Genomic DNA, 18,773 nt, shown 5'->3' on the forward strand with positions numbered 1-18,773 from the left:
AAAATAAAGCAAACACATAAAAAATCAGTAGCTGTCACTTACCAGTGATGAATCACGGTATGTCAGACATGAGTAACACACACACTCATTCACTGGCAGATGTTTCAAACATCCAAAAAAGAAGCTTTTACTGTAAATGGCATCATTATGGATTACATAAATTAAATTGATGTGACACAGTCGACTAAAACTTAATGTCTACCAGCCACTGATTTAGAGTCTTAGTGCAGACTCATACTATTCATCATCAACACACATACAAAATCGGTCTGGCTTCTGTCCTTTGTACGTGGAGTAATGTTGTCCTTGATGATGACAACATTAGCTGTCCAGTCATGACGTCAGTTTTTAGCCCGACCCGGAAGGCTAATCCGCCTTGGGTTCCCTCAGGAATATCTAATGGGTTTTTAGAATAGCACGTTTCTTAGTGGAAACTGGTGTTTTTAAAAGCCTTGTTTTGAAACTATTGCGTACTTTAAAAATGTGCGTTTCTACATAAGGACTACAATAGTTAACTGACATAAACTGACATTTTCGTGGAAGTTGTAGTCCTTTTGTAGCAACTTGTAAAAGTGGTTTCAAAACATGACTTTTAAATGGTCTCTATAAAAGGACTACAACAGTTATGTGATTCATCGAGCATATAGACTGACAACTTCCAGGTAGATGTACTGTAGTCCTTATGTAGAAACTTGAAACTACGCACAGGTTTTTTTTTTAAATCCATGTTAAAGGTGTGACCGTGTGTTATTTATGTTATAAGACAAATCTACCTTTAAGTAACATTAAAGGCAACATGAAATGACTTGACAGATTTTCCTGTGTGGATGTGTTTTTTTTTGTGTCATGGAATATTGATATTCTCATTCCGGAGAGCATTTGCTTGTATGAAAATGTGTAATGTAAGAAGAATTAATCAATATCTTTTTCCCTTTTTTCTGAAAGAGAGAGACGGTCATTTTTAATTGTGCTAAAAGTAAATTTTGTCAGCAAGTACACTAGCATCTGGATGCTCTCAAAACTGATGCACATGGACCTAAAGCCACAAAACTCTAATTTGATTTAATTAGGTTTTTAATCACAGACCTTTAACCACATACTGAACAGCTCGAAGTGTGTGTGTGTGTGTGTGTGTGTGTGTGTGTGTGTGTGTGTGTGTGTGTGTGTGTGTGTGTGTGTGTGTGTGTGTGTGTGTGTGTGTGTGTGTGTGTGTGTGTGTGTGTGTGTGTCAGGGCAAATCCAAACTCAACCCCACTCTCGCTGTCAGTAAGAATGATGACATGCCCCACGACTGATAGGCGGTCGTTCTGATGTGATGAAAGCGTGTTTTATTGGTTCACAGTGTCTGAAGCGCAGAGGGACACAGCACTGCTATACGGCAAGGCTTCTGTCTCAAATTGTTGCCATTATTCTTTGTGTTTGGTTTCACTCTCCAATGACTCATAAGTGAATGAAAATGACTCAGCATATTTTGGTTTCCTGCTTGTTAAATTCCGGTGAGGCTAAAATTCCAAGCTTTTTCTCCCTCCGTAAGATGCATCACAGTATTGAGTGAAAACGGGGCCCTCTAGTGGGAGCTGCCGGTAGTGGGTTTCAAGCAGACAGTCAGGCTCCAAGCAGTCCGGGTGAAGATGCAAATCAAAAAGCCATTAGAGAAAGCCAGTGAGTTAAATCACATTTGTGAAGGTTGCACAGATTGATTTACATAGAGAGCAAACGTGTCTCCTGAATTCAAAGTAACCATAATCCCACTCTCTGTGTCCATGGAACATGAGGACGTCAAGTGCTCAAATGACCAGCCCTCGTAATTATTGATTATTAAACCAATTAAAGTTACGTCAATGTGACGGGAATGTCAGACTGCAGCAAATTCCTTGTAGATGAAAAAAAAGCCCCATCTGTGTTAAATATTAGTTTAGTGCCACGTCAAAACCAAAGATGAGCTCTGGGTTTGACACTTATCATGTGGCATCCCTCTTGCATCATGGTTTTATGAAAATCAGGGGGTTTTGGGTACAGAAATACACATGGCAACTACATTACCTATAATTCCTCACATCCAAACATTATTGGTTAACGGCAGATGGGATGCAGTTCAGTTAACTGGCAGCGGACTTAGACTTTTTCAAGGCTTCATTTTATGAAAGTACTAGTGCATTAAATCTAATCAGTAACCTTTCAATTTTTCTACAAGTGGTTTAACTGCAAGGGAATGTGTGTATGGAAGAGAGAAAAAAAGTCAAATAAATGAAAAACAGAGTGCTTTCATATATTTCACCATACACAAGGTCACAGGATCGTGCTAGCGTTGAGTGTGCTGTTGTTTTGGTGTGTGTCACTGCTTCTCCCCAGGCTTTGACTCACCTTTCACTCACGGGTGAGCATGAGGCCAGACTTAATTGAACACTAGCAGGAAGCGTGACTAATTACCCACAGGAAGAAGCAATGCTGCAATCGCTGCTCTTCCAAATGCAATACATTCTCACTGATATCCACTTATGGGATGTCAAGTCAGACTACTGATACTGGAACACGAGTGTGTGCTGCTGACTCACCCGGACCCCCTCCTCCGCTTTTCCACAATCTTCCTGCATTAACAAAGGATGGCTTGTACAGTTTTTTTTTTTTTTCATTTATTTTTTAAATACAGAGAAAAGCCTATTATCCTACTGGCATTTTTGATGCCAGATAATGATCATGTTAATGAGATGCAAATCTAAGTCTCTGTTTTAAATTCTAGAGAGCTACCTACACAGGCAGCTGCCTTCTAAGTTCACAATAACCCTGTCACTTATAAGTGACTTATTTGGAATGCTCTACAGACCACACAAAATCATGTGAAGCACAAGGAGGCGTGACTCAAAATTTATTGAAAAGCCCCCATCTGTATCCAATATTAGTTTAGCACCACATCAAATCCAAAGATGAGCTTAAACATAAACATACTGTAAATACACATGGTAACTACATTACCGATAATTCCTCACATCCTAACACTATTGGTTTATGATATCAGGGCAGATGGGATGCAATTCAGTTAGGCAGCAGCCTTCTAAGTTCACAACAGCAATTGGACATTATAAGTGACTGATTTAGAACGTCCTATAGACCACACAAATCGCAAGGAGACACGACTCAAAATTGATTCCAATAGAGTTTGACAAAAGCATGTTGCTTAAAGGGGTCATGACATGGGTTTTTTTATTTTATTATTATGTTCCCTTAGGTGCAATTATAGTATTACTATAGTTCTTTTTACAAAAAACTTTTAAAATGTAGTGATTTATGACCTTTTCCCACCCTGTTTCTCATCCTCTGATTCAAACAGTCTGTTTTGGGGGTGTTTCCCCTTTAAGAGTTCAGTGTTAACGCCCACTGTTATGATTGGCTAACGTCAGTGCCTATGCATCAATTATTAACGCCCCCAGCCAGAACATTTGCGGATTCAGCGTATTTAAAAAGTAGTTTACATTTTTAAATACATTACTTACAGTTTGCGTCGTCGTTGTTGAGCCCAGAATAGTCGGCACGGACTTATCTTTGAGCAACAGTTTTCTGGCAAAGCCAGCATCATTTTGGGATTTGTTCTCAAAACAGTCATCCTTCAAATGGACTGGGACGTCCGCAAAAAAATAAAGTGCATCCACTGGATCTTTCGCAGCATATTCAAAGATGTTGTTTGTCCACAGCCAGGAACAGCACATCTGCGTGGCATCGTAATGTTACTGTACACAGACCCACTCGCTGTCCGTCGACTGAACACTTGTGAGGCGCGCGGCGCGACAATGATACGAAATGAGCGTAGTTGTCTTGCGCTTAAAGCATAGTTGTCTTGTGCTGGAGGCGGCGGGAGGCGGTCATATGCAAACGCTGGTACGTCACTTCGTACCGTGACGTCATTTCTTATGGATCCAGAACGAGCTGTATTTAGAGCTTGATTAAATAAATGATTCGTTTATAATGGGGAGGACGTCTTAAGCTATGAAACTTGCAGGACGTTTTAATGGTACAAAGACCTCTTATATACTAAAAGATCAAGGCAAATTTGGTTTCTCATGTCATGACCCCTTTAACTAATACTGTACTCCAAGAAGCCTAAAACTAATTTTGACTACATTTTTTTTTAACAATAGTACTGAATGAAATATATACTACTGTTCAATAGTTTAGGGTTGGTGAGATTTTACTTTTTTTTGAATGCCTAATATGCTCAGCAAGGCTGTATTTATTTGATTTAAAATACAGTAAAAACAGTAATGTTGTGAAATATTATTATAATTTGAAAATGCGTTTTGAAAAATGCAATTTATTCCTGTGATGGCAATGCTGAATTTTCAGCATCATTTTACTCCATTCAATGTCACAAACTTTATTGCCATTTTTGAACTATTTATTGCATCCTTTTTGAATAAAACCAGGCAGCATAATGTTGCATCCTACATTTTGGCCTTTAAAAACAGCCTTCACGTTGGGAGCGTTTCTATGAAATCTTAAATATTGTCTAGGTAGGCAGCTCACTCGTATTTGGAACACAGCTAATGTCTCTACCCCATCCTCCTACACATCAGTCGCTAGTTGCAGTCTAGCTGGTGCTCAGTAACGAGTTGATGGAGGCTAATTACACGTTTGCTATTTACTTTTCTAAACTGGGTAATTTATTTAGTGAAGGTGGCTCTTACAGGTCTACTGCTAATTATAGAGACATGCTGAGAGACAGGAATAGCTTTGTGTCGCTAAGAGACAAAGGGGTTGCTAGTAGAGCTGAGATGCTATTTCTTAGGCCAGATCTAGCAAAGTTACACATATACACACATATAGTGAGTTTAGATGTCTCACACCCCAAAGTTTTGAGTAACACCTTCAATTAACTGTGTACAAATGCAGTGCTGATGTGTTGCTTACTTTCTATGCATTCATAATGCGTTATGATACAACTTAATACATTCTATGTTATCCTAAATACTTGTAACCACAGTTATGAGATACTTATTAATTAATAATTTGACTTCTAAAGAGTATAAGGCATTATAGCACATATTAGAGTGTTAAAATCCAGTTTACTCTTTGAATGCACAAATACAAGTATTATAATGTATTACCTTGCGGCTACAATTATTCATGACAAGATAAACCTGATTACAATGTCTCCTGTAATGCATTATGAATACATGTAATGCATTATATATACAGTAGGCTACAGGCATCATAGAAAGTATTACTGAGTGTTGCTGCAACTCAGTGCTGCATTCCACCCTGAGACGACAGAATTATTTAAAGGTTTAGATGGTTAAGCTCTATTTCACACCAGATCCCAATGGATACACTTCAATTTTCTAACGCAGTTCTCATTATTCCTTTCTGCTGAATGAAATGTGCTTACTAATTAGATGACAGATATTTCTCTGGAAGCGCTGCATGATTTAGTAATGACATGTTTTGAAATGGGGCAGGCCGAGGGAGATTCCTCTCTTCAGCAAGTGGGAGTAAGCATAACCACATTGTAGGTCATAATAAGAAATATCTTGCTGTTTATTATGATTTCAGTGGTAACTGGTTGAATGGCGGAGAGGTGTCACTCAAACTCAGCCACGGTCAAGGTCAGTTTTGTCATGGAGACTTTTGACTTGCGACCTAAAATCTGGTCCTCATTGCCCTTTGTTATGGTCAATATCCGCCACTTAGGCAGGAAGAGACTGTTTGATTTGACATATAAAGCAACCAACCACTGTTTAAGTTTTTGTACATGACTCTTGAAGTTGCGTAGAACCAGCTCATCACATTTGGACAAATCAACTTTTGTCAAGTGTGTGAGTAGTATTCATCAGAGAGTCAGTGAATAGACTGTGGATGGCCTAGGAACATTGTGTCCTTCACTGTTTGTGCTCTCGAAATGCAGAACTCCCTTCAGCTTCCTGTATCTCCTGAAAGTCACTTCAAGAATACGTACTTTCTTCCCACTTGTTTCTATCCCCAGTTTTTTTTTTCATCTCTGTATCTTTCTGTCCCTTCTTCTTGCTTTCTCTTTCTCCACTTCAGCTGATTGACAACTGCAAGAGAATGTAAGAGACTGGCTCCCCTGCCGTGAGGTCCTTCATATCTTCGTTTCAGCTCTCATCAAACGAGAGCTCTTTGTTGGCATATGTGTGTGTAACAGAACGGAAAACTTTCCCACTTTTCTGGGCTTCAGAAAGTTTTAAAACTGTTTTGTAATTCCAATTATTCTCAAAGTTGATTCTCATCGGATTTGCATTTTGACAATTCAACATTGTTACGTATTTTTCATTACTGTATAATAAAAACAATTAATTACTGCATTAATTTACATACTTTCATATTTTCCCCTGTAATACAGCAATCTATATTTTTTCTGCATTGTAACTTAATACTTAGTCAGTAAGTTAGTTAGCTCTTGCCATGTATGTGTGGGAAAATGACGCACCTGATGTTTTATAGACAAACTACATGCATATGCATGAGGAAAGGTATTTTATGCTTGGCAGAAGTTCCAGCCATTAACAAGTGGCAGGGTTACAAATGTGTTTGCTTTTACAACGTGTTGCATTATTTTCCACTTAAAGAGGCATTTTCCCCGTGCAGTGCTCAAAGGAGAAGAGTTTGGCTTCAGCTGTGAGTGTTTGTGGACCTTTAATGAAGTGACCATGGGGCTGACAGGTGCTATTATTGGGAACATTAAGTGAGATGAAGGGCTACTGGCTCCCTTGGACAAGATAATGATGTTTGTACTGGAAAGAAGAAAACCAGGAACTGTTTAAAGTTGCTTTGAGGAGAAAGTGAACAAGGTTTGGCACAGTGATATCTTCCAGATGTGTGCAATGGTGCAGTTTGGTTCATGCTGTAGATATCTCAAAGTGTCAACGTAGACAACCATTTTGCATACAAAAATGCATGAAATAGTTGTCTATGTTAAGTAGGCAGAATGTTTGTAGTATATTCCAACATAGGCTCGAAACTGCTTTCCAAATACAAGCACCCATTCTCAATGAATTACCGCTAAGCATTGGCTCCAACAGGGGACCTTTCATTGTTGAATACAAACAACAAAGGGACGTTTTACCATTATGTAACCTTGTTTAGCGTGCATCATCATCGTCCATTGATTTTTACGGTATTCAACACTCTGGAGAATATTCTGCGAAGATGCTTTAATTACTAAACGCTGGAGCAGGGAGTTCTCTGTTGTCTGTGCACTTTAGTATGTTAGCAGCTCTGTGGGGATTCTCAAGGGAAACTAGACTAAATGAGTCTCTCTGCCGCTCAGGAAGATTCTGATGAACAGTCAATCTCCAAACAAACACAATTAACTCAATTGGCAGCTACTGACACAGATTAATTCAGGTCACTTAATGAACCTGGTTGTCTGTTGTGTGGGTCTTCTGTCAAGAGCCCATAAATGGCAAACCTGTTATATCTTCCTCAATGCTGGTATTTATCTGATATACAATTAAGAGGAACATTTTGCCAGTGTATTTTCTTAAATTATAAAATTTCATCTATGGGCTAATGAGAATGTGGTCTGAAAGAGTGGGTAGGGCTCGCACCTTATTAATTTCACCGTCCCCTACACTATGAGGTCTCAACATGAAGAGCATCTCCAAATGTCAGCTGTGTGCCAAGTCAACAATGATAATGTCATGCCATGTGAGAGGAAAGGACATTTGTCGTCTCGCTGGGTTCAAGTGTGTGTGGGTGTCCTGGCTGAGAAGAGCATTTAGGAGGCACATCTTTCAATGGGACGAGGAGCAGCCAAGGGCCAGCGCGCACACAGGAAACTAGTACTGACAGCCCAACTGCCTGCACTTCCTGTCAAAGCGCACAGTGGCGTCTCATCCTTGCAGAAACGACAAACACTCTCGCCCTTCTCCGCCGAGGGTTTCGTCTGGGAGTGATGTTTGATTTACACATACACAACTGTACACACAATAAAAACCCTAGTCCCCATCCTCTTCCAATCTCCCCTGAGCCAAATGAGAGAATCACAGCCATATGTCAGCAGTCTGCGCTCCCATTCATGTGGCGGAACGCCGTGCCTCAGTATGAATGGAAAACTACCATGAAATCAATGGAGAAACTGCATTAAACTCAAGTGTCGCACAGACTGACGGCTGGTGTGTTATGGGTAAACAGCGGTGAGCTGTGTTTGCTGCCGCCTCAGCCCTGATTCAGCAAAGTCTTGTTCATTGCTCAGTTACAATGTCATAAGATGATTCCCTTTCCTTGAGGTGTCTCTCTATCACTGAGTACTGCAAATGCATTCTGTGTGTACGCTCTCTCTCTGCAGCCTGCCCTACCTTTATTCGATTTTTTGTGCAAATTATGTGATTTAAAACATTCAAAAACTCATGACGTTCCAAACCTAAATTACTTTTTTTTCTGTCAGATGTATATATAAAAAAATCCCAATTTTTGTCTATAATGAAAGTGATTGGGGTGCAATGTTATTTTGGACTCCATTGACTTAATATGAAACTTCTTTATAAACATTTTCAAAGTTTTTGAGTGGTAGTTTAACCTTAACTTATTGTGCATTGTGTATTAGTAATTAACAACATGTACTTACTATATAATTAGGGTTAGGGTTTGGTTTAGTCTTAGTTGCATGTAATTATGCATAATTGTCTGTTATTTCTGCACTAAGTACATGTAGCATATTTAACAAGGACACTGTAAAATAAAGTGTAACTGTTTCTTTTGACTTACCAACCCCTTAGAACACCATAGGAATGACAAAAAAGCTCTAAAGCTCTTAGCAACTGTATTGAAATACCATTGACCACTCAGAAAACCCAGTTTTACTCAAGCAAGCACAATCACATTTTCTTGAGAAAATGTAAAATTACAGTCTGATTTTACACTGTATTTGTGTTATAAACCTGCTATTTAACAACTTCCTGATTTTTTTTTAGCTCTATCCCTTTTCCTTGATATTGTTTTTAGTTACTTTAATGAATTCCTCTAATAAGATATATGAAGGTTTACAGTCCCATGCAGTCCTATAACTCAATTTACAGCATTACACAACAGCCCTTAAGTGTTTCAGGGCCGTTAAATATTCCATATGCTTACAGAGCCCCTCATTTTTATTAAATAATACATTTACATTCCTTTTCCACTCAGTCCTGTGATTCATAATCTAAACTTCATCTAAAAGCATTCAAATAAACACCAAATACGGTCTCTGGATCATCCGCAAGGCAGTGAACCCACAGACCCCTCTGGCTTATGCATGACAGCCTTTTGCAGCAGCTGACTCCCCCTATTGGCCAAGTACTATAACTGCAGGCTTCCAGTACCTGCGCAGTTATAGGCACTGCAGACTGTAGAGAGAGCCGAACACTGCCGTTTATCAGCGGGACACTGAGGACGGGGACAACCTGGGCTCAGATACTCTTAAGAGGTACACACACTTCACTCGAGCTTAACTCTGGCAGACTGAAACAACAGGGACTGTTGACTGCTTCTTAGAGTCAGGGACAAAGCCTGGGGATTTGTGTTTTTGTTTGATGGATGTGTGTGTCTGGACGCATGTGTGCACTGGCAACCTACTTGCGAGGGGAGGAGGCTGCACTCATGAATGACGGCTGTATGAGTGTGTGTGTGTGTGTGTGTCCGTTTAATTCTGTGTGAATGCTGAGGGTGGCATAGTTGGGTTTTACAGCGGAGTGATGCATTAGCCAAACAAGCGCTTGCTCATTAATAGAGACAAAACCACAGTGTCAGAGCTGTTGGGATGAATTGAAAATAATGGGTCGCAGGAAAAGAAACCGTGACGCATGATAAATAGCTGTGAGTGAAGTCAAGGGGTGCTAGGGCACTAGATTAATCCTGTTCAGATGGGATCCAGCAAAGATCTGGGGACTGAAGAGCACCGGGACTGACTTTTGGATGTGTTTGTGTTCATGTGAGCTTCTGCCGGTCTCACAGTGGGAAACATCAGCAAGTTCTCCCCCTGAAATAACGGGACGGGAAACTGTTTAACCTTGGCTCGATGTACTTCCCTCCATGAAACTATCAGATTGAAAGACTGCTTTACAACCAGTTTCCGTCTGCCATAACAGTCGCTTATTTACAGCTGCAGACTGGCCCGTTTCCCCCTCCCTTGTGCCTGAGTGTTAATGGCAGCATTGATTAAAGCATTTACAGTGTGCTGCTGGTTATCATGTGCATAGGAGATTCCAGCTTCTCCTCGATATATTGTACGTTGCCTATGCTGATAAAAATGTTAATGGTGGTTTTCAGATGAATCAATCTGTTTCAAAGAAAGTAAATGACTGTGGTAATGGTCCTCTCAGGGAGATTTCATCTGTATCCACTTCTATCCTCATTAATAGGACGCATGGAGACTCCTTTAGTCTTATTTTAATGAGAACCTCCTCTTACTGTACTTGTCAGCTTTTTATTTTTAATTTTCTGTTCTTTTTGCTCCTTTTTTTAAGCACCAATCTAAAGCTGAAGTGTGTAATTTCTTTGACGTTAACAATATATACTCTTATCCCAGCTTAATATACAGAGACAACTGTGAGTAAACCAATTTCCCTGAAGAGTGAAAACACTGTCTCTGTGGTGTTTTCAAAACATTGCTTTGTTTGTTTTGCATCCTGACCAGCTCTGCACAGCAACATTAGCTCAGCCAATAGCGTTTGGGGAACGGCTGTTTGTCTGGCCAATGGTAGGAGTTTTGGGAAACCTGTTTGAGAACAGGTGGCTTATAATTTTAGCAGCTTTTCAGCAATGTTTCACATGTATAATTTTGACAGATGTTAGTATAATTTCAACCCTAGGTTATGAACCCCAGCTTTAATAGTCCCAAATGTACACTATATAGAGTGAAGGGTTTTGAGAGAAAAGGTAAAAGTATTGAAAAATCAACAACCAAAAGTCAAGGATTGTGGTTGTTATCTTGTTCCAGTTGGGCAATCCTGTTCCTGGAGATCTACCTACCTGTAGAGTTCAGATCCAACCCTGATTCAACACACCTGTCTGTATTTATCAAGTGCTCCTAAAGATCTCAATGAGCTGGATCAGTTGTGTTTGATCAGGGTTGGAGCTGAACTTTGCAGAACAATTAGATCTCCAGCTGTGCGTAAGTTACAACTTAGCCTAGTTTTGACATAAATGTATCAAAAATAAAGTAGTTACAACATACACACTGCTAAAAAAAATCACGTTGCACCATTAAACTTAGTTGAAGCGCAACTCTACGTATAAACTAAATTGTTACGGAAGCCTCCAATCAGGAGTAACTAACGGTTGGAATAAAAACTGACAGACTTCAATTCTTTAGACATTTATGATAATACTGATATTTTCACACACTTACATTTTAAGAGTGAGAACATTATATGTATAAATTACTTTGTTAGCGACTCTTCGATATGAACAAAGTACAGAGTTAGTTACAAACTAGCTAGTAGTTACTAAGCCCCTGACTTCCAATGTTCCAATTTAAGAAATAATGGTTGGTGCAACTCAGGAATATGATTGGGCACCCCTGGCCTACACTACTGTAACTACAACAAAAAAAGCATGATGACCATTCAAATGTTGCTGTGTAGTCTGACTTGAAATAGCATTAAATATATATTTTTTGGTTTCTTTCTCATTCAATCAGTATTGCCATTGATTAGTCACATGGCATTTACAGCTCAAGTGATTGGCTAACCGATAACTTTATCAAGGTTGTTAAATGTGAAATGCCTTCTAGTCTCTTGCTTTTTCTGTTGTTTTTGTTCTCTCACACTGTCTCCCGCTTTTTCTCTCTCTATGTCGTTGATCTAAATCTCTATATCTTGCTTTCTCTTACCATGTCTCTCTCTGCTTTCTTTGTTGATCTTTGGGCGCTGGAGGCAATAAGAGGAAGACAGAATGATTTTTCTTTCCGTCCTTTCAAAGGTCCAGATGGACAATTTCTGCCCGTCGAGCCCATGAACAACTGTGGCACTGTGGCACCCCTAATTCTCTCTGCCCTCCGTTAGGATAATACTCCGTAATACTCCACTTCTTTTTCTGACCTTTCAACCACTGGGTCAGTTTAGCTCACCAACTCAGGTTAAGCCAGAGATATCTGTCTTCCTCCTACATCCTGGACCACTAGGATGAACTAAAACATCAATATCATAGCCAAACCGAAGCAGATATCACCTGGCTTACTAGATGTTGCGGAAATGTGTAAATTCTTTGCTGTTTTCTCTGCCATGACTAGAGGTGTTGGCATGTGTGGTAGTGTAGCTCTTTGTTTACCCAACTCTCGGAGGTGACTGTGGTTTGGAATGGTGAGGTTTTGCATTGTGTTGTGTTTAAGTAGGATGGTGAGTAAAGTGTTCTTCATCACCCTGTTCTCGTTAACGACTCCTCTTCATATGCTGAAACCACAACAGACGAAACCTTTGAACTGTGGCATCTTTGAGTGGAATGCTCCCTTTTGCCTGGCAAAGACAGAAATGTTTAATTGGTTACCGTGTTTGAGGTGGCGAGCGAGTGTGGCTGATGTTTTTTTAATTTCACGAGTCATTATAATATGGTCTAAAAGGAAACGTGAATCTGAAAATTCCTTTGAAATTTTACTGGGTTCGTGGGAGTAAATGACTTTTACCACTTGAAATAGCTTTCAGTGCGTCATTCATAACTTAAACGTGAAGCATGGTGCATATTATGAGGGTGTAGGGAGGTCTGACCACCCTAATTAAGGCTCAAACTGTCTAAAGGAAGCCAAAACAAAAGGTTTATAGCAACAGTAGGATGTTTGACCATTTTCTGCTAGGACCAAAATCAAATGGCACATTGAAAAAACAGATAAGATACATGCTGTTTGGTTGAGCTGAAAAAGTTGAACCTATTTGATAGTCACTGTATAATTCACATACTGAAATTAAACATTGCAGACAAAAGCCACATACAGGCAACTCTATTAGTGAGAGGATGTGAGCTCTAAGAGTGTACCTTGCCACTGGAGTGCTTTCACTTAGGTGGGAAATGGAAAACCGCTTGCCTTTTGTGCAATGATATCTAATCCTAAGATCACAACGAAAGAGCAGAGCTCTAAGATTTGCGACATGAGTATTTTTAGGGGCCCTAGAACAGACCCCTGAGGAACACCATATCCAAGGAATCTTTTAGACATATTACTGAGTCACTAGGGGGTTGCATTTGCTCGAACAGACCCAGTATATTAAGCAATAAATAAGGACTTTCTATTTAGTGTTCCCTGTATGCTGTTTTAACTTTTTTTTTTTTCTGTTTCACTACTGGTACTGTTCTGAAAAGTGTTATGTAAAAACGTTCATGAACCAGGACTTAATTTAAAAGACTTTAATGATGGTTTATGAGCTCAAGATGCGATGACACCAGCCTTTAGAGAAGAATTAACATTTGGAAAAGTTCATTTGTTGTAAGTAGCTACCCGTTATCTGTGTAATCCACATCTGATTAAACGGATCAGCTGTGTCACAATGTCATGCTAGGGCTGGATTATATCCAATAGAAAATCCAGATAAGCTGTTACAAGTGCTGAAGCCTCGTTGATAGTTTTGATTCATTTGAACTCAACTTGTATATACTAAAGATGGTTGTGTTTTTCTGTTTATCTATCTCTCATAGTGTGGTTCAGGTCAGTGTTGAGTGAATCTTCCATGAATCAAACCACAAACACGTTTTACCTGCTTAGGTCCTCTTAGATATAAATCTTCATTAATCTGTATTTTCTGTCTAGAAGGTTTTTTTCTCTCTTTTTTGATTCATCCATCTTCTGTTACTTATCAAAAAAAATTATCATTCCCTATAGATCTACACTGATTGGGCGAACCATTATTTGGCCAAGTCCGGTTGTCCAAGGCTTATCAAGGACCTGACTCAGGACATACCCGATGGAGTTCTGCTGGCAGAAATCATCCAGATAATAGGTGAGAGCATGCACACACAGACACACAGTGCAGGCTAATAAATCTTCACAGCTCATTTGAGTGATACAATTATTTGTGTAAAACATAACTACTTACATCGTTTCATCTTTAAGTTATTCTGCTCACGTTAAACTGGATTAGAAGCCGTAGAAAATCAGCAACACGAGAATTGAATTCTGTTTCTGCACTATTAAAGCATGTGTCTCCCATGTGTTCACTTTAGTGAGCCCAGAGTGGTTTGCGTTGTGTGCATGTGTGTCAGTCTGTCTTTTTTATTTTTCCTTCTTTCTTCGCCCCCATCCCATTTTCCCCTCCTCTGGGCTGTCCTGAACCGTTATTATGAACCTCCAGCATACAATGGCAGATCTTATGTCACAAACTCGCAACCAACAGCTGATGAATTAACAGCCGTTCATTTTCTCCCACACTGCGAACATACATATGCCCATTCAATCACAAATTCTCACAAACTGCAAAGGCAAACTTTCTTGCCTCATGACGGTAACCCGTGGATGGAAAGGCCAGAGGTTATGGTATGCTTTTTTGTTGTGTACCAGTGTGCTGCAGAGGTTTAACCCGGCTATATCTCTTTTGCAGCTAATGAAAAGGTAGAAGATATTAACATCTGCCCCAAGACTCACTCTCAAATGGTAAGTGTCTTTTTTCATCTATAATGCTTTAATATTCATTGCTTCATTGGTTAAATTAGTCCATTTGTGATTATGCAATGTAAATAGAGTAATAGCATGATGATTGTTTTCTTAATCATTGTTTTTTGTTTTATACAAAGTCCTGACATGTTACGTTTTTTTAACATTAGCAGCTATAAATAATTATTATAGAACTTTTGATCAGAAGGTGAAAATAATTGAAATTTGTTTAGTAGACAAACATAAATTGTATCTACGTATAAGTTTAAACAATTTAATTAACTGAAACTGATAATAAAAGAAAAAAAAGTGTCCAGTATTACATGCAAACATCTTCAGTAGTATTAAAAAATCATGCTAGGATGCTTTTCATGAAGTTGGTTGAGAGAATGCTTGTTTAAAAATTTTAAGATCTTCACGTAATTCACATACATTTCTATGCGTTATTACATACTGTAGTTGTGATGAAATAACTGTTATATATTATTATAAAATGTGTCCAAACCTTTGACTAGTAGAGCATATTTTGTTACATATTTACTTATTTTTTGTCGCAACAGTATTATACAGTATAGCTATTTTGTCATTGCATTTCTATGATAAACAGCGCATGTCACTATAAAATAAACCAGTCTCATGAAATTGCTTCTGTCACAAAATCATGAAGATCAAATATTATTTTGTTCCATTCAGTCGACCAAATGGTAATGTTTTGCTGATGATTTTTCAAACTAATGATTCTTTGTTGTTATACATGCAAGTAAGATCCTCTATGCTTATGTTGTGTTTCTGCTGTGGCACATTGCAGTGATTAAACTCTTGCTAAGCTGTAATACAGTAAAGGCTTTAGTGGCCTCACAGGTCTTTTCTGCCGTAGAATAGATCGACCGGGCACTGGGCTATAACTCTCTGCATGTCAATGAGTATAGCAGAGAATGCTAGGATACCTAACAACTCCCATGTAGGTATGCTTGTCAGATTGTAAGAGCACAAAGACTGCAGTAAAAGGTTTAGTTTTAAGTCCAAGGCTGAGTGTTTTGGGGAGTTGTAGGAGGTTTCATTCAATGGCCATTGATCTTGCACCTGCAGCCAGCATGTGTGTGCACACGTATGTAGAGGTTTTACACTGAGGAAGCGTGCCTGTTTATAAAACTGTTTACGGGAAGTTGAGGTTATATAGGAATCTGGTATATTGCATCACAGCCAAGTTTCACAAGAGTAACCTATCAGCACATTGTTGCAGATTGCCGGGAGACTTGTCTGTGATTGCTAAGGTTTTTGTCAGTGTTTGATTGATAGCAACAGGTTATCGTGCTGAAACAGCATGCCTTGTTGATAAATGGGATGCTGGTGTACAGGGTTCTTAACTAGCTTAAAGGAGTAGTGAATTAAATGAAAATTAATATGTTGTTTTTGTCTAGCCTATGTAGTGAACGTCAATTTGGCCACAACATCAAACCTAATTGGTGCTTATCATGATGTTAAGATGTGAGATGCATACATTTAAAGAAATCAGAAGGCTGATTAAACCACTGGAGTTGGATTACTTTTACGATACATATATGTCCTTTTTGAAGTTTGAAACTTTTGCACACAATTGCCTGGATTCTCCCAAGGTTTTTTTTTCTTCATTTTGTCACCTGATGGAGTTTTGGTTCCTTGCCAATGTCGGCTTTGGCTTTTGGCTTGCTTAGTTGGGGACACTTAATATTCAACAATATTATTGATCTTCCTGCATTGACCCCATTATGAGAGCTGAACTGGGCTGGACGATGACATCACTGTTTTCTCCAGAGCGATATACAGTATATATGAACTAAATTAATAACTTTTTTACAACAAAAATGAACCATCACTGAACATCAGCTGGACTATGACACTATATTCTTTTAGATCTGTACAGCCGAAACAAACTTATTTGCATTATTTTCCTTTTATCACCGTAAAGATGCTTTGAAACAATCTGTATTGTAAAAAGCACTATATATATATATATATATATATAGGTGACTTGAACTGACTGATTGAATCTGGAAATAAAGCAAGATAACTGAGAAAAAAAGGAGAGATAGTCCTCAGATGCCACGTTTGTAATTCATTGCAAAAAATCTGGCATTAATTAAATCTCAAATGCATGATATCATTAAACAGCATGGTTGAACGTCAAATTTGCGACAATATGATTTAGGGAAAAAGTGGTGACTAGCTAGTTGATTTCTTCAACCGTATTATGGTAGTTATGCAGCGAGTAACGTCGTTGTACGGGAAACTAAACATTTTTGCTGGTTCACCATAAAGAATCCATGCTGGTTTAAGATGGTCAGTTTTGTAGGATGGGGTCATTTATGTGGGTTAAATGAGAGGATAAGAAATATCCTGCCCTCAGCCTGGTTAACGTGTTCAGGAATAAGTCAGGAAGCTAATCTATTGTACCCCTTTTCCTGTATTTGTTACTGTGTGGCAGTTAATATTAAACAGTAAATCACGTCAAGCCTCATTGCTCAGGGAGTCGGCAATCTGCCATTGAGGAATAATCAATTATAACTATCATTCAGAAAGGAAATTCCTTATCGATTAGGATTAGATAGCCCTCCATGCATTTTCCGCTGTGAACCAATAACACTTTACAACTTTGGCATTAGAAAAAAAAACGCTTGCTCGTGTCCATTAAAAGCACCTGTTAAAAGTGACTCAGCTTCAGTTAAATGAGTGTACTGTTGGGTGCTTTCCCAGGCAATGAAGATGGTTGCTAAATTACATGCGTAATAAACTCTCTCTCATTGATCTGATTGGTCTCTCGGGGCTTAATTAAAGTGGCATGAAGAGAGGCAGATAAATCGCCGCCTACAGGCTGTCTGTTCATTCACTGACCCTCATGGAAACGTTTGTCTTTTAAACCACAATTGCACAAGAAGCTAAAAAGGTAGGACCCACTTTTCCCATAAGGAATGGCTACAATCCCAAGGCTGGTATTCGGATTAGTCTGGAATTCTGAACATGTTGGTACACCAAATGAGCCCTCTCTGCCATGAGAGACAGCTATTTCGGGAGGTTATGCATCAGAATGGGAGTTCCCCTGTACACAAGCGTATCCCATTAGCCTGGCTTTCTTAGCAGATTCAGGGATTGCAACATTTGAAGCCATCCCCGAAGCATGTACATTTTGCACAAACAGATCCCGAAGATCATCAGAGGCAACATATTGGAAAATTCAAAATTTAAAATTTAATATGCAGTTTGTGATCTCATTTAGTATACACATTAAGATATCACTGAGGAGACTATTGGCTTCTTAGTGGATGTTTTGTGGTTGACGGCTGCTTTATCAAATCCCTGTTTGCACCTCTTTCCTCTCCTATCAGGCATTGTTGGGACAAATTCAGTCTGACAGTGTTGTCTCGTCTCTAAAACTGGAAACCACAGGAACTGTGCATGCAGAGTGCGCCTTTGAACACAACCAGACGCCCTCCAGCTCAGAGAAAGACAGAGAGAAATCCAATCAGTGCCATAAAAAGCCATTCAACTGAAAGAAAAGTGTCGCAATACTAATATATATAATTAAACATTTCAATAATAAACCACATTGCACTTCAAATGGCTACAAATGACTAGGCACACAATTGGACTTCAATTCCCAGAATGCACCACATAAACTTCAAGTCTGTCTATGAGTTGCTGTCAGTGTCTCTTGCAGGTTTGATTTTGTGGCCGTCAGGAGAGGCTGACTGATTGGTTACCTCTCCAGGTCTTGTGGGAGGACCAGTGCAGTTAAGTGTGTTAGGGCTTGTAAAGTGGCTGCATCATCTGGGCTCCATCTGTTGGCTGACAGCTGAGAGATTCGCTCCTCGCTGCGTACGCAGACATCAGCACATCCCTCTGATGGCACACCACATTCACCTTTATATGATTAATACAGCATCCACCCAACTGGTCATTAGAGAGACCTCAGATGCTCAGCTGGTTTACCCTTCTGGATGTCAGTTCGTCCACATGTCAGGATCAATGAACCATTTATTGAGGATGGACTTTGGGTTTTTATAGTTTGTTTGGTTAGTTAGGAAATTAGTTCGTTAAGAGGATGGACTGTGTGACTTAATCGGGTTAGTTTAGTTAGTTAATTAGTGAGTTAGTTCCTCGAGAATAAGCTTTGGAACTTCATTGTGCTGGTTTGGTTAGTACTGTAAGTTAGTTCATCAAAAGGATTTGT

At 39.2% G+C, this 18,773-nt stretch overlaps 1 protein-coding gene across 7 annotated transcripts in view; it reads left to right on the plus strand.

Moving 5' to 3' along the window:
• nav3 (neuron navigator 3) overlaps nucleotides 1–18,773 on the plus strand; it is a 160,140-nt gene that overhangs the window by 33,969 nt on the left and 107,398 nt on the right. For all 7 annotated transcript variants that reach the window (XM_079622177.1, XM_079622181.1, XM_079622179.1 and 4 more), the window contains exons 2-3: nucleotides 13,799–13,916; nucleotides 14,514–14,566. In XM_079622177.1, coding sequence (XP_079478303.1) covers nucleotides 13,799–13,916; nucleotides 14,514–14,566 — 171 coding nt within the window. The remainder of the gene's footprint in view (nucleotides 1–13,798; nucleotides 13,917–14,513; nucleotides 14,567–18,773) is intronic.

Source organism: Phoxinus phoxinus (assembly GCF_949152265.1).
Source record: "Phoxinus phoxinus genome assembly, chromosome: 9".
Lineage (NCBI taxonomy): Eukaryota > Metazoa > Chordata > Actinopteri > Cypriniformes > Leuciscidae > Phoxinus > Phoxinus phoxinus.